This window comes from Melozone crissalis, unplaced genomic scaffold, assembly GCF_028551555.1.
Source record: "Melozone crissalis strain CALT ecotype California unplaced genomic scaffold, PUWL_Pcris_2 ptg000013l_1, whole genome shotgun sequence".
Lineage (NCBI taxonomy): Eukaryota > Metazoa > Chordata > Aves > Passeriformes > Passerellidae > Melozone > Melozone crissalis.
This window is the reverse complement of record NW_026535791.1, coordinates 19,518,097-19,535,572: the sequence shown is the minus strand read 5'-3', so window position 1 is coordinate 19,535,572 and position 17,476 is coordinate 19,518,097. Positions and strand designations below refer to the sequence as shown.

At 35.1% G+C, this 17,476-nt stretch overlaps 1 protein-coding gene across 1 annotated transcript in view; it reads right to left on the bottom strand.

Moving 5' to 3' along the window:
• TDRD3 (tudor domain containing 3) overlaps positions 1-17,476 on the bottom strand; it is a 95,415-nt gene that overhangs the window by 33,977 nt on the left and 43,962 nt on the right. The window contains exons 3-10 of the mRNA XM_054271391.1: positions 16,088-16,153; positions 12,651-12,811; positions 10,428-10,569; positions 5,212-5,283; positions 4,589-4,738; positions 3,762-3,902; positions 2,684-2,840; positions 1,924-2,049 (exon numbers count right to left, since the gene is read on the bottom strand). Coding sequence (XP_054127366.1) covers positions 1,924-2,049; positions 2,684-2,840; positions 3,762-3,902; positions 4,589-4,738; positions 5,212-5,283; positions 10,428-10,569; positions 12,651-12,811; positions 16,088-16,153 — 1,015 coding nt within the window. The remainder of the gene's footprint in view (positions 1-1,923; positions 2,050-2,683; positions 2,841-3,761; positions 3,903-4,588; positions 4,739-5,211; positions 5,284-10,427; positions 10,570-12,650; positions 12,812-16,087; positions 16,154-17,476) is intronic.

The window sequence follows — 17,476 nt, the reverse complement described above, 5'->3', positions numbered from 1 at the left end:
TGAGTTGTTTCCATCAGTTTGTCCAATGTGCATTTCAATTCTGACCAAATACTTTTCTAATTCTAAGTGAAAATATGTTTCTCTACTGCTCATGGATGACAGGATCAAATTAAATTTAGGAGGTACTATATATATATATACATATATATAGGAGGTACTATATATATACATACATACATATATATATATATATATCTCCTGTTTTCTGCAGACATTTGGATGCAGACTTCATAACTGAAGAGTTCACAGTGCTAAGTATGGTCACTGCAGACAGATCACTCAGCAAATACTTCTAAAACTCCTGTCATCTCAGTTTGAGTGGAACTTCAGACAACTAATAATTAAGAATTTAACTGAAATGATTTTCAAAGGCACAGGAAATAAAATGGCAGAAAATTAACTTTTAATATATGATTTTAAGGATGTGTTTGAATTCGTCAGACTGCAGAGTTTTTCTCCAATTTGGCAAGTAAAAAAATCACTTTTGAAAGTAAAAAAAAAAGAAAACATATGCCTATGTATTTCTTGAAATATCCATTTAAAAGACTCTGAAAGCAAAACTAAAACCTGGCATAAAAACAGAGATGCAATCCTATGGGCTATACTCAGTAAGGAAAATAAAAGCTAAGAACATGAAACTAAGCAACCACTTCAAAGCCTTACGAAGTACAACATCTATTTTTTTCAGAAAAGAAAAAAAGGCAGAAAGATTGAAAAGAATTTCACAAAATAATCACAACACTTTCTGAACTCTTCAAAAGTGCTAACAAGTTAGGTTTGGATTTTTTAAGGAAAGTATGGTTCAGGAATAGTACACTGGATTACATATTGATTACTCAGATGAAGTGAGAAAAACCAACATAGTGATAAAACCATAAAAATAAAAACCCTGTGTGTCATGGCAGGAAATATGGCAGAACCTTCAGTAACTCAAGGAATATAAAACCTTTAAAAAGTTTTAACAGAATTATTTTTTTCTTCTTATGACATTTATGCAATCATTTATTTTCATTTAAGAAGAAAAAAAACTCATAAAAGTGATGTGTATTTATCTTTAAAACACAATATTGAAGATTATAAACTGAAGTAAATGTAATAAATATATCTGGCTTTTTACTCACATAACACTATGCTTTATTGTCTACATACATGCACTAAAACCAAAGGATCATAAGTATCCCTAAGCAATCAGTACTATCACTTTAAAAAAGCAATTCACTCATTTCACAAGTCTTGATAAACTACTATTACCTACTTACTATAAAACACTGGCGATAAGAAATTTTTATAACCCTCAGGGATTATTTCTTTTATTTTCCTTTAAATGTCTTTCAGACAAACATAAAAGCCTTCTGTAATATCTCAATATAAGCACAAAATGCATCCAAAGCAAAATCAATGTTTGCAGTGTAAGCCAAAAACACTACCACTGTTTTCATTTCTGCTCATTGTAAGAAATCCAGTGCATCTTTGGTAAGTAAAATGAGTTGCCAAGAAATATCTCAAATATCTTCTTTCTGAAAATGTGGTTATATTCACTACTTGACCAGCTTACAAAACTGCACCAGCTAATGCAGAATGCTGGTGTATTTAAAAGTTACTTATTTGAATATTTTGATTTTTGATAAATACAGTGAAGACTTATGATGTCATAAATAAAGATTCACGATTCAGGAAGAATCCAGTCCAATTAACAAATTGTGGTTTATGTCATCTCATTTCAAGTTACCGACTTTTAAACGTCTAATCACTACTGAGCAATTTATTTGGCCTTTTTTGAGAGGAATAATTCTCCAAGCACTCTTTGTTTTTTTAATGACTGACCATGGAGGAAGTTCTAGGAATCAACTTTTGGATGACTAAAGTTGACTAAATCTACACTATCCAACATTTGTTCTAGATACATTAATTTCAGTAACTCACCCTCTACTGTTAGAGTACCCATTTTGGATTCCAAGAAATCAAACAGTGTGCTTGGTGCAGATGGTCTGGCATTTCCTAGCTCTTCTTCATCTTCAGGTCTTATTCGGCCTCGGCCCTTCCCCTTACCTGTAAGCATGAAAGGCTTTTTAAGAATGGACAATAAAAATTAAAAAGCACAAACATGCCTTCATTTGCTTTACAAAATGTTTGTATTTTCTGTCTTTAAAAAGTTCTGTAACAGAAAGGCAGTGATAGGACAAGGGAGAACAATTTTAAACTACAAACTGGAGAGATTTAGATTGGATGTGATGAAAAAATTCTTTACTATGAGGGTGATGAGGCACTGGAACAGGTTGTCCAGAGAAGCAGCGGATGCTGTCCTTGAAGTGTTCAAGGCCACATTGGATGGGGCCCTGAGCAACCTGGTGTAGTGGGTGGCCTCTCTGTCTGGGAGCTGGGTGTGGGGGAGGTGGAATAAGATGATCTTTAATGTCCCTTCCAACTCATGTTCTTCTGTGATTCTAGGATACACATTTCCCATTTAAAGCTAATTAAACATCTGACTTCCAACTCAAAAATTCTGACAAGAATGTAATACACAGAAGTCTTTCTTAGGGATTTGCTTTCAGGTTTGCAATGCATTCTAACCTGCAGGAAGAAAACATGCAAATATGCCCTTCTATTACTACATTAGTAATCCACCCTACACAAATTTTTTTGGATTGTAAATAGTTTCAAAGCATCTCTTTGCAAGATTTACCTCTAGGTGGTGGTCCCTGAATGGGTTTCTGTTTACTGTTGTTCAGAAGAAAATTTAATGCTGCCTCCAGGCTGTTACTGTTATCCATAAGTGCCTGTCTTGCTGCTTCTTTGCTAAAACCCATCTCTGTTATGTGTTTTAGAGCCTTTTCATCAACCTGAAATAAAAGGTACAAACAAAAATAATAAATACAACACTCTATAAACACACCAGATTTTACATTAATTTTTCTTTTATTTTTAATTGAAACAATATTTTAGTTTTGTATAAAACCTCTGCATATAAGCTCAAAAGAAGCAGGTAATCAAGGGATTTTTTTTTTAATAGTATGATTTTAAATTCATTAGTTTCCAGTTCTACTACTACAGGCCTTCAAGCACAAATTCTCCTAGTCTCTATGAAAACTAAAAGAAATATCTCAAAATAATATGGGCATCAAAACTAGCCATCTGTTCCAATTTGAACCCCTTCAAAGCTTTTGCAGACAACACAAAACCCACTTACTTCTTAAAATATGGATAAAACATAATTGGCTAAAGGTTTTACAGAAGAAAGAAAAGAAATGCAAACAATTTACTTGTGCAGAAATGCAGGCTCCGTTATTCCAAACTGCATAGAGCATGATGACAAAAAGTCAAAACAGGAATCAAAAAGCATTAAGTACAGAAAATAACATTGCACCTGCACCAAAATCATACCAGTTACCCATTTACTTCAACAGCTGCCATCAAAAACATTCTTAACTGGAACCCCATGAACATAACACTCTGTCTGTAGGTTTAAAAACAGCCATATCAAGACCCTACAAAAAAACCCACAAAATCCCAAGCCTAATGGAATCTAACCTCTGAGATACATACTTAAATTTTACTGAATAAATGTTTAGCCCAGAATCACAGTGAAACTCATAGCTATCTCAGTAAGGTACAAAAGCACAATGAGTATTCTAAGCAGACCTGAAAACTAATTGAAAGGAAAGTTATCATTCCTCAAGGTATTTTGATTTTTTTCTTGTTATATTTGGGGTTTTGTTTTTAATCTTACACATTCAAGACTCCATTCAAGTCTTCCATCTTACCAGTTCTCGGTAGACACCTTCATTCTTCCCCTCTGGTTTTGCTATCTTCTCTTTCTGGAACAGTTCCCTGTTTCGATTCCCTCCAGCACTCACACTGAGATTGCTTCTGCTACTACCACCACCTCCTCCAAATGTCTTGGTCTTTAGATAAGCACAAAATAACATTTCAGCAAACAGAAATAACGAAAATATTTAGCTAGTAGAAAAAGCAGAAACTTTTGCTGCAGTGGGTTTTTTGAGTTTTTTGATTATGGTCTGGGTCAACAAATAAAGCACTAATTTACATACACAGAGAAAAAGATTAATTTATTAGTCAGGAGTTTTTTCCCCTGTGCCCAAATGAGGTTGTAAAATGGGTATGTAATTCTAGCTGTTACAACTTACTAAGCACTTTGAGAAATAAACTAAAAAGAAGACCAAGGGAGAACATAAAAACCTGACACATTAGAACTAAATTTCCTGGCTATTTTTGCAGACTGAGTTTAGTAAATTATGGGGGGCTTGAGGATTAAAAAGAACAGATGAAAATTGATAACCCGCATTTATTGCTTAAATCTTATTAGCAAAATTGTACACCCCTCATTTTTTAGTAGTGGTAGCAAAATCATATCTACAATAAAACATTATGATACATTTAGTACCTTTATTAAAATAAGAACATAGTCATCAATTGAAAAGGACTCTAAGTCTGATTCATCTTTTTAAAGATACAGGGGGAGAATTATACACAGGCAAATATCAGAAAGCATTTGTCGTTTAAGAGACAAATACCTGACAAGAAAAGATCAATCACAGTAAGTAAAATGCTGCAACACATGCATTCTAACCTCTTTGCTCTTTGCTACTTCTGCTATAGCAGCTGTTCTCTGCTTTTCAAATTCATCATTGTCCGCAACAGGTTTTACAGTATTTGTCATTTGCAGAGTCTTTCTGCGATCAAGATCTCTGCTATCCACTTGCACATATGATGCACATTTCTGAAAATACAAAAGAAATGTTTAATTATTCTTCTGCCTGCTCTTATCTGAAAAACACCCACCCAAGTTTTATTCCATTAGAGTAGCAGACCCTCAGATAAGGAATACGATCATGTAACTAGACATCATGATGCAATCACAATGATTCTTGGAAATTTGCTGATCGTTGCCAAGTTGTTTGGCATTTAAGGAGACACTGCATAAGTGCTGACACAATCTCACTAGCAAAATCAAAGGCTCCATACACTAAATAAAGTTAAGTTTGAAATTGAGAGGAAAAATGTTACTGGAAATGGGCACAACAAAGAGACAGGATTAACACAGTTTTGGTTTTGTTTTTTAACAGGCACATTTTTTATATCCAGGTTATCAAGATCTAAGGTGTTTTGACAGCCTTTACCTAACTCGCACAAGGTACATAGATATCATAATACAGGTACTTTTATGAAGCAACAAAGAGAGATACACTATACCTGCCCAAAAGGTACAAAAGGAGGAGGGCCACCTTCTGTTCCAATGTTACTCCTATTGTGTTTTGCCAAACTCTGTAAAAGAAAATTGGTAATGAATAAATTGCAAGCAGAAAACAGATTATATGATAAATGTCTCTATTTCAGAAAGAACATGAAACTTGCAAAATGGGTATTTTCAGCAGAAAAGAAAATCGTATTTTTAAATCTTGGGTCATCTAAGTTAAGAAGAGGGTTGGAGGAGAGGCAGAGGAACAAAGAAAATTATGGAATTTTGCATAATTACTAAGGCACATAGAGCACATGTAGAAAATCCAGTTATATATCAAAATCTACACTAATAGCACAAAGCACAACACATTTAGGCAGCAGATGATTTTTCATACAATGTCCAATGAAATTCCAGCCAGTAGAGATTGTAAAGGCACACAACACCTTTAAAAAGGGATTGGACCAATTCAGCCTAGAAAGGGAAAGTTCAGGGGGAACTTATCAATCTGCATGATGGAGACAAGCTCTTGTCAGTGGTGCCCAGTAAGATGACAGAGACAGTGGACAGAAACTGAATCACAGGAGATTCCCTCCATCACACAACACTTATTTGACTGTGAGAGTGACTGAGACAGGGAGGCTGGGGAGTCCCCATCCTTAGAGATACTCAAAAGCTGCCAGGACACTGTCATGGACAATTGGCTGTAGGTGGCCTTCATTAACCAGATGACCTCCATCCTCAACCATTATGTGAAATTCATCATCCCATGCATAAGCAAACACAGAAAGGATTAATCAGAATTGTATCCCCTGATATAATACAGTAATTCTGCATGGAAAGGCCATATAAGTGCTCAGACTGTGATCTCTCCCTAAAAACAATCTCCTTTTTGCCACTGCTGGAAACAAAATGCTGTGTACTAAGAACAAAAAGAAGAGGTCCTCAATGCTGTTAAAATTGCATTTCCTATAATGTATTTCTTTTATCAGCTTAATTTGTTCCTGTCCTTTTCTCCCAACAGACATGCATGCATGACTACATACATTCTCTGTTGTCAGAGACAGCCTTAATTACTTAAGGCTATATATGACATTTACCTATGTATTTATTAACCTGATGTAGAATTTATTTAAATCCATCATGTGAGAAATTGAGTATAAACACAAGCTTTAGGCCACTATGTTATCTGAGAATTTCTTAAACTAAGTAATAGATTAATTTAGCTAATACATACCCAAATTAAAGCTTTTGGTCTACTCCTTTCAAGTTAACTACTTTTATTCAGGAGCCAAAGACTTTTTCTAAATCATTTATAGCTATTAATTCCTTTCAAGGTTGAAGAAAAAGAATAATCCTTTTTCTCATACCTTAGAGCAAAAAACACTGATCAAGTATTCAATAAATTATTCCAAAAAAGCACTTAGAAGTGCAGAAATCATAAAATTTTTGTGCTTTAGTTTCAACCAGTTCAGTTAAAATGCTGCCTTAGAAATACGAGCTAACCAAGGGCTGATGACTGCAGCATGCTCACACCTCCCTGTAGCTATTAACTGAAGCAGCACGTAGAACAAGGATTTCATGGCCAAGCCACTTCACTTCCCCAGAGCAGGCACTCCAGGTGCAATAAACCCTGCACCACTCTGGCATTTCTCTTTGTTTGCTTGGTTGTACCTAGAGAAATGCAGGCAATTTTGGAATGAACTCCCATACTGAATCAAATTATAATTAAAAGAAATAATTATAGGCTAGCCAAGAACTCAAGCATTGGATTAATTCCTCATGTCCTATAATCAGGAAGAGCAAGCTGAATTTACACTTTTTTCTTTTTTATCATACCAAATCAGAATCAAGAAATCACATAGAAGAAAAAAGACTGTTCCAATCTACTGCTCAAATGTGCCATTGGACAAATGGCAAAAAAGCCCTTATAAACTGACTGCCTATTTACTAACAGTTACCTACATGAATTTTGAATCATAACAATTTATTGCATAGAATTGTTATCCACAATGATAGAATTCTAATGATCTGAAACCTTCTTCTCAAGGAGCACTCTCTGCTGAGAAGTGAGAGCAGCTGCTTTAAAAACCAGGTTTCACATGGCACCAAATGAAAAGCAAATTGGCAACACACACAATCTTTTGTAACTTACAATTATATTTCCTCATAACTCAGCAGTAACTATCACTAACAATAAACTTTGTTATAAATACATATAGTGTACTTCTTTTACCTTTTTTGCTCTACTTGCATCATGACACCAAAAATATATTTCCTAGAGAATCTCTTAAGAAACTAATGTTTACAATATAGGATTGCTAGATACTATGTACCATTGTACCTTTGCCTTTCTTTATACATGTATTTTGAAGTACACCTAAAACCACTTCCTTTTCCCATGACATAATCTCAGTATTAAGCCTCACCTTCACCGAAACAGAAAAATCTTGAAGCATACTAAACAGCTTTACTTTTACATGAACTGTAACTCTAAGTGTTAAAAATTTAAGACCCTACCAAACAGTCTCACCCATCACCTCAGCAGATTTGCTTCAGACTTCACTTATATATTGTCTGGTGTTTTGTTTAATAGCAATACAAAATACTCTTCCTACATAAGAAGGGTACCAGCAACATCATACAGATAATGATCCTTCATGTTTGGAACATCAGTCACCATCAGAACATCACAAAGCAATGAGCAACACCACAAAGCAATAATTATTTGGAACTGTATTTTTTCTTAAAGATGTCCATGACGCTTCACCTCATACTTCCAAACAGTCTAGAAAGGCAAATCTCTCAGTAACAGTCTCATTTACACTCCTTCCTTATTTATTTACTGTCTCTTAAATAGAGACACTTAAAATGACCTGAAATTCCCTGGCAAGAATTTACCTTACGATAAAATTGAATCTACAAGGAAGAGCACATTTATTCCTCATGCAGTGTGATAATACTGCATTCATTTCACATATGCTACTTTGTATTATGAGTCTTTTATTACTAAAACTTGATTCCTCCTGAAAGCAATTTCAAACACTGCTCTGAATGGAACAAAACAGTAATACAATTGAACAAGTAGAAGCTGACAAGTAGGTGCAAGGGCAATACCTTAACACAGAATAGACAACTTTTATTCTAAAGTTTCATGCTATTTGGCATAATAACACTAACTTTATGCTAAGTATAAAACCCCCTTATTTCATCACCTACAGAGGAAGCCAAATTTACACATCTTAGACTTCCTAGCGGAGATAAAATATAAAACTGCCCTCAAAAATTAAAAAGTAGCTTCAAAACAAGTAATTTTAAATAGTTACACAAATAAAAGTTTCATGTCTTTTTATGCAAACACAGTTCAACATTTTATTCAAGCTTCCATGACAAGATTAGACAAGGAGTGGCAATGTCCTTATCACCTCTCAGATATTTTAGCAATTATATTTATTTGTCAGCTCTACTCTTCTACAAACCTTTCTGAACAGGATTGAAGCATCAAGTTCATAGGGAAACTGCTACCATGTAGCATCTGGCTTCTACAGATTTGTTTGAGCCCTATCTGTCTAGCTGTCAGTCTGGATATAGAACTGGAACTACAGTTTCCAGTGGTCATGGTTCACCTGTCCAAACTGATTCCTTGTCACCCACAGCTTTTCTGACATGGCCACGTTCATATGCTATGAGCTGGTCAACAAGAAAAAGAAAATACTCTGGCAAACTCCAAAAGTTTGAGAACCAGAGCACTGCGGGGATAGCAGCAGGCAATAGTTAACTTTCTGTATCTTACCAGAGCAAATCAGCGACAGCTACCACTCTGTTACACATACTGCATACAGCCAAGAGAGCTGGCTAACAAGTGCTGAAAGCTGTAGTCAGCAGCACACCTTTTGTTATTAAATGCTTGGCTTTTTTTATTTATGTAAAAGGAATCTGTTCCAAGTTATTTATTGACACTGATTTCAGAAATCAATTAGGAAGCATAAAGCAAAATTTATCTGTTGAAGTCCAGGTAGAAGAAATATGAAAACAGACTGTTTAAAATATCACCAAGAAAGCAAACCAGTTCTATTCTTGTCTTGTGAATTCTTAAGAAAGTGTTAGCTCTGTGTTCTCTCTTCTGCCCCATCTACCTTCTTTAACTGAAAAGAGAACTCACAAGACTTAAAGCTAGCTAAGTAAGAATAAAAATCACGAAATGGGATGATTCTGCCAGAAGCTTCTTTAGGCTTCATTTAAAACCAGGAATGCTTTTGCATTTAAAAAAAACCCCTTATTTTTAGCTATAAAGGCTGAAGGATGACAAACAGAATCTACTAGAATGCATGACTCTAAAATTCAAATTAATTTTGGTTCAGTTTGCTGGAAATTATGAAGTTCAATCAAACACCAAAGAAGGCTAGCTCTAACAAAAATTACTGAGCCCAACTTAGCAGGAACAACAATAAAATGAGTACTTCCTACGGAACTAACCATCATGTCCATAAGCAGCTACCCTGTTTCAGAGATGTGGATATAAAAATACAGAGATGTGCGTGGCTGTAGTAGTGATAGTTAATCTGGCAAATATTTGGGACTAATGGTAGTAGGGTCACAAATCCTGCCCCTAGGAACTTCCACCTGTTTGTGAGAAAATGTTTCAAAAAATATTCCTGCAGCCACTTTTGTTCTGCTGGGATAGAAACCAAAGTAAAGAAGCTTACACATATTTATGCCTTGTTGAAAGAATTTTAAATCTCCAATTTGACTTTGTAACCACAATTCACCTAAAGTACTGATGAAATCTGGGGTACAGGGCTCATTCCAAATGTTACCAACTTCAATGCTTTATGTACATTTATTCTATTATTTTTCCTCAAAAAGACACAGTCTGCAGACAGTAACTGTAAAAGGCAGAACTCCATAGTATTTTGGTAACAAACACAATGTTTAAGAAAGCCATGACTATTTACCAACATAATACCACCCATGACTTTTAGCAACATAAATTTAATATATCCTTGCAGAAACGAATCAGTTCCCATGCAAAGATCACTTGTAATTTTTGAATTTGGAACATTATACGTAAGACCTACTTGCATACATTTGGCCACAGCCCTAAAACTATTTGGACAGTACAGTTCTACAAGTTTATTATACAAAAGCTCACAATCAACAGAATAAGCTTGACATTTCTGAATGTAATATGCAACTTGTAAGACAAGCATTTCTAGTGGTGTTACCTCACCCTTTGTAATTCCCACTTTTCTATAAGATGCTCCACTTCACCTCCAAGAACTGCTGTGTTACTGTCATCCAACAGCAAGAATCCATTTCTCACTTCAACAATTCCTGAAAGCTTAATTTTTGTTCCAGGTGGAGTGTTCAGGCTAGAGGTAGAAACAAAGTAAAAAAATTCAAATAGATTTATTAATATTCTGTCACAAATATATAAAAAACTACTCTTATTATAACTCCAACATTTTCATATGCCATAATAAAAAATTAGCATCAAAAAGCACAGTACTTTTCAATAGCTTTATTGAAACACTTCCCACCCATTATACAAAAATGCCATACTGCAAATTAGATTCTAACAGAGAGAAATACTGGTAAATTGCCTATTTGGTTAATATCTAATTTCACAATACTGAACTAAGCTTATGATTTGTTTTGATTATCAGTTAATATTCTCAGACAACTGATTTGAGGCAGGCTCCTCACATTTACAGTTAAGAGTGGATTTCCAAATAGTTAATCATCTCAATTTTTTTTTTTTTAGACATTTAACTTAGTAGACACATAGAGTGGCTAGAAAGGAACCTTTCTACACATTACTAAGAGCTAGGAGTATACTAGAATAAATATAAAACCATGCATCTTGTAGTGCTTCTTCTCACACTACTCTATAATTTTAAAACATATGAATACTTCCTGTCACCAGCTCCCACATGGAGCCACCTCATCCTCCTCTCAAGTGAATCTATCCTAGGAAAAGCAACAGCAGAAGCATAAAAGAATCATGTACTTCCAACATGTAATTGAAAGATATGACAAGCAGTGCAATCTGGAAACTGCTTCTTGTGAGAAACCGGACACAGCCACTTAAAACCTTTCCACTGAGGGACAACAATCTCTTTAAAATATGCTAGAGCTACTGTTGCAATCACAGGCCCATGCCGCACGGTGACGAAAATTCATAATGGAGACAGCCAATTACAGAACCAGTGCCATTTAACCATAGCAATGTTAATGGATGCTTGGATTGTTCTGATGAAGGCAAACAAATGGACAACAGAAAATAGACATGAAAGAAATACAGAAAAAAAATTAAAATGAGTCAAGGGGAAAGGGATAAATGAAAACTACAGTCATGAAAAACCTATAATATAAAAGAAAATTGTGATTTTTATTTAAGTAACATTATGTACTGAAACAGAATATTAATACAGTTTAATAATCTAACATCAGGCTTGAAAAAATATCATATAACACAAATTAAATCTTTAAATGTTATGTAAAAACAAGCATTCACAACATTATTAGAGCAATGAGTTCTCTAACATCTTTGAGATTTTATCAAAAAGCTTTCAAATTATGTCTTGTACTGGGTATTTATCTTCAAACATTTTGTGATCTAGAATCTACTTACACAAGAGTCTGTTTGCCTTCCTTTATTGCTTTCTTTATATTCGCATTGGAATATGATATTCCAAGTTCTGCTGGCTCAAGCTAAAATTAAAATATCATTAAATGTTTTGACAGCATCACTCTAAACTGCAAGCTGGCTCCTGCTCAGAAGGAACAGTTTAACTCTTAATGATGACATTCAAAAATTGAGTTTATATCTATATCTACCTGCTGCAGCAAGCAAAGGAAGACAGAAGAAGGGTTTTTTTTTAAACCAAAATTACGTGAACTAGAAGAGTGCAGAGCACACCATAACTCTGCAGACTAAACACCAGAGATTGCTTTCAGTAGCTCCATAAACAAAAACACAAAGCACCCCCATGTTCAGCAGTAATCACCTCTCTTACCCTTCACTTTTAACTGAAGAAATATCCAAGTTAAAGACCTGCCCATGGTTAAGCAGCATTAGTTGCACTGGGTTAGGAGTGTCAAGCCTGTGCCATTCCTGCTACAAAGGTAAGGTAAAAGATCTGCTACTACTGAAAATTGGGAATTTGACCCAAGTTTACACACGCCCCCAAAATGCTGTGTGTTGTGAAACCACAACTCAGTAGATGGCTGCAAAATCCACTTTCTTCTGTTATGTAGTTCAGCATAAACAGAACTGTAAATTACATTCACATGTACCTTTGCATGATGAATTTAAACTTCTCCTTTATATACAAATCCAGAAAGGAAGCCTCTTTTGCGGAGCAGTATTTTCATAAATTACTAAGGACACTTCCATTATTTCAAGGACATTTAAGTAGCAAAGGAAAACATGGAAAAGGAAGCTGTTCACCTTATTTTTGACATGCTACTGTATTCTATAGCTGTGCAGCTTGTGTGTCCATCAGTCATTTGTAAACGCAGCATTCTGGGAGCAGCCTGAGATTCTTCATTATCCTTTGGTGCAGCAACATTGCGAATTTTCTGTATTTGCAGGACACATGGCCCTTCCAGCTAGATAAGTCGAACAGAAAAGACAAAATTGTTAGCACTGTTAAGCAAACACACTGCAATATCTAGACATACCAACAGATGCCCCCAGGCAAAGAAAAGTGTAATTTGATCAGGCAGTCGTGTTGAATTTCTATCACTCATGTACTCTGTGTTCTAAAACATGATAAAAATGGGTTTTACAGAGAAACAGTTGTGATGCTTCACACATCTCTGAGATACAGATTATAAAATAAAAGTGAATGAAAACAGAGTAGGAGGCAAACAAACAAAAACACAGATACTGTGTCACTTCAAACATAGCATGGAGTCCAGATAAGATTTCACTGCAGGATGACTTTCACTGACAAAGTCTTCTAAAGAACAAAAAAAAAAAACAGCTTAGAAGACTCTCTGTTTGGATCAAGAGGAAATTTCAAGTACAACTGCTTTGTAAACTGCAACTAGAAACATAGCTTCCTTGAACAATAGTCCAATCAAAACATAACAAACTGAAGGGATGTCACTTGTCTACTGATTATGTAAAAATGGATACCCTACTAGACATACCATAATCTATGTTACAAACAATAAAAATTATTACTAAAAAGAACCAAACAAAAAAAAAAAATCAAAACACAAACCAAACAAAACAACAAAAAAACCATAATAACCCCCAAAACCCCAGAGCAAACAAAAAACACCAAAATAAAGCAAAATAAATCCACCTGAAAACCCAAGCCCAAACCAATCATCTCAACCATTTATCACATTTCAGCTATAGCTAAGTCATTTTAATTTGTCTGAAAATAAAATTGTCTGTGGCTGCTCAACTGATCTCTAACTCCTAAATGACAGCAAAAAGATGAAAAAGTGCACAGTCCATCAGCTTCCAACCTTGAAGAAACAGAATAGGCAGCCAGAAGAACACAAAATGAGAGCAGATACCCAGTAGGTAAGTATATATAAAAAGAAGAGAAATTAATAAATAAGAGAACAGGAGCACAGTAGCTTTACTGTGATGGCAGTAGAAGATCTGATGTAGCAAACACTCTCACTGAAAGAGTCTTTTTTCAATGCCAATCAGTTTTAAATGGAATCACAAATCCAATCATAATTTTGAAAAAAAAATTAAAAGGCTGTCGGAAACAAAAATCCACAATCAAAAAAACAATGAAACAGAAATGGGGAAGCATGTGAGTAACCTTTAACAGGAATTAAATTGCTGGCACCTTATGTTTTCAACTGCTTACCATGAATTTGCCAGTACTCAGAAAGGAACTCTGAGATCACAACTTTAATCCTTTCTGAATGCTTCTCCTGCAGTTAATGTTTCCATTGTAATGATACAAGTTCTCAAAAGAAAACTAATAACACCTCAAATGTAGCAGCTATTAAATTATAAGTTGTAACTTTATAGTCCTCTTTGCACTTCAATTCCTTCAAAAATACTTCACGGATCTCTGTGGTGTAGCCATCCAGATAGAAATGGAAGGATTCAGTTTTCCCAAATCCTATGTAAATGTGGCCATCTTGTGGTTAATGCTGGTAATATTGATTTTTTCCTAGTCCACAGATATTACATGAATGAGTGAAATAGCTCTGTGTATTAATGACTGAAGTTGATCATCTACAATGGTCAAATACCCGTGTTTCATACTAGGACTCTCACAGCTTTTATGCAAATATTTGCCTATTATACAATAGGCATAAAAAGTTATTTTTTAAATAAATGAAGCTATTTTCTATGCAAGATGGAAATACATCATAGGTTCTCAAGATATAAATAAACAACACTGATATTAGTCTTGGCTGAGAATAAGAATAGTAGCACATAATTTCTATTTTTAACTGAAACATTTCTGAACAACAAATTACTACTTTCCATGGGGAGATTATACTAAGAAGTTGTTCCTCTCCCATACAGCAAATATGATTTTTTTTGTAAACACACAGCTCTATAACATAATGCATTTGCATGCATTGAAAGCTAAGCAGCAGCACTGATTAAGAAGTCAGATTCACCTTATTTGACTCAAAAAAAGGAAATTACTGTTAAGGGAGCAAGGATTCAGCATACTATCTAATAGCTTGAGGTAGAAATTATAAATAGGAGTCCTTCTCAAGCAGATTTTTTTGTGTAATTGTTCCCAAACCTGAATGATTATCACCTTCCAGGAAACAGTTTGCAAGTGTCTGGTTTAGGGGTTTTTTTAGAATAATTTTCTAAAGATCTATGAATATAGATAAAGCTAAAGCTCTTCCCATTTGCTAAATAATATGCTGCATGCACTGACTGAAATCAGTGCCTTGCTAAAATCTATGATCCTGCCATGGCCTCTCTCTAAAGTGTGCTTTGCATAAATGGCAATAATGTTTGTGCCTTTTTCTAGTAGAAGTCTGTGCTTGCAGCAGTGACTACTCCATTTAGACAACAAAATAAACAAATCCTAACAGCTCTTAGCAGCCTCTCTCAGCAATCAATCTGGCTTTCTTAAAACAAACCCACTTTAACTTACCACTACCTGAATTTCAACAGTAAAAGAAATATGTTTCCCCAGATCTTTCACATCAGTGATAGACTATCAATACTTGAAGCAAGGGGTAAAGAATTGAAGTGCGAACCACTGCTAGGTTTAAAATAAAATTCCTTCCTTTACCCATCTCTGAATTGTTTTGTTCTAAGGAACAAAACAGGAAGGGTATACAGAAGGGGACAAATTTCATTTTTACCTAAACACACAACATGCATTAAAATCTAGCACATCCAAGTTTCAAGTATAATGCTCTTCTCTAGCACAAAGTGTTACCCCATCTAACACGTTTTATCCACATGACTTGTGGGACACACAATCATAGGAAAATTACATGAAGTGCATAGCTATAGCCATGGATGCCAGTAGGCAAGTAACCCAGCATAAACATGTATCACTGTGTATCAGAATCAAACATCTACTTCGATTTATTTCTGACCTGCTTTCTTGCCCTCTCAGGATAATGAGGGGAAAAAATGAAATTCTGATACAATGTCAAGACTAAACAAGTTTAATGACTTTCCAGCAACAAATGAAGTTGCCAGGATTGTTCAGATTTTAATTCAATAATTTCAAAGTTGTTGAAATAAAACCCAGAAAGTCCTCTTTTATGGAGCTTATGTTCACATTTTTACACTATAATAGATTCAAACATTGGGGGGTTTTGTATGTGAAGTAATGACAAAACCAGACTAATGTGCCACCGAAGGCTGTCATAACACAGAAATCACAGAATACAGAAAAGTGAAGTAAAAATATTGTCTACCTTTTCCACCTTTCCACCATTGATGTCACTGGGGAGGAATTTCTTGCCAATCGTTCTTAAATCTGTCTGAAATGATTACAGAAGACAAGACAATATTAACTTAAAATATGCACTTAAAAAAAACCCCCATAACATAGGAATAAAAATAGCATTTTTTCCATCATGACAACTATTTATTCAACAGAAATCCACTCCTTTGTGTGATAAAAAATTCAACAACTCAAGAATTTACAAAAGAAATCCTTTTGCTTTTTAAATTATATTCTTGTTTTAATTAATGAAATTAACATTTTCAACATTGATTAAAATGCTTTTAAATAAACAAAACCAAATGGCTATGCAATGCTTAATGGTTAAACATAGCTGTGAGGCTTCACAGAGGTAAAACATCCATCTTCGCTCTCCATCTGGCACTTAGAGAAAAGTATTTTTAGTTCCTGTCTTTTTACATGCACAAATCCTTACCTTATTATGATCATAAACATCTCTTTCAAAATAAAATGTGCTAAATGTAATTACTACAAGAACTTGAACCATATTTTGCCATTAATATATGTCAATGGCCTACTGTTCTGGACCCTGATCTAAAACTGAGCAGGGCTCTATCTTAGTATCCAAAATATTGCAAATTATTTATTCTGGTTTTTGGTGAGAAACACTGGTAAATTACAAATTAGAAAACAATTATAAGAATGCACTTTTAGCATATGTACTGAGTATATAGAGGGTATAAATGCCTAATCCTATCTCTGTTGCACAAGATAGCCAGGCAATGACAAGGAAGTACTTTCAGTTTTTCAATCTGAGAAAATCTGAGTTTTTCACAACTGGGGAAACTAATCTGTCACTTGTATGTCTCTGAATAGCACACAGGCTCCTACAAATGGCTCCTGTGTGGTCTACAGAATCATTCTAGAATGGTTTGGGTTGAAAGGGACCTTGAAGAACATCTAATTCTAATCCCCTCCTATGGGCAGGGTACACCTTCTGCTAAGACAATACTGCTCACAGCCCATCCAACAAACCCTTAAACACTTCCAGGGATGGGGCATCCATGACTTCTCTGAGCAATCCATGCTAGCGCCTCACCACCCACACAGTAAAGAACTTCCCCCTCATATCCAGCCTAAACCTACTCTCAGATTGAAGCTATTCCCCCTTGTTCTTTCATTACATGTCTTTGTAAAAAGTCTCTCTCTCCATCTCCCTCCTAAGCTTCCTTCAGGCACTGGGAAGTCACAATTAGGTCACCCTTAAACCTTTTCTTTTCCAGGCTGAACCATCCCAAACCTTTACTCACAGGAGAGATGGTCTATATCTCTGATCATCTTGGTGTCCCTCCTCTGGACTTGCTGTAACAGCTCCATGTCCTCCCTGCACTGGGGACCC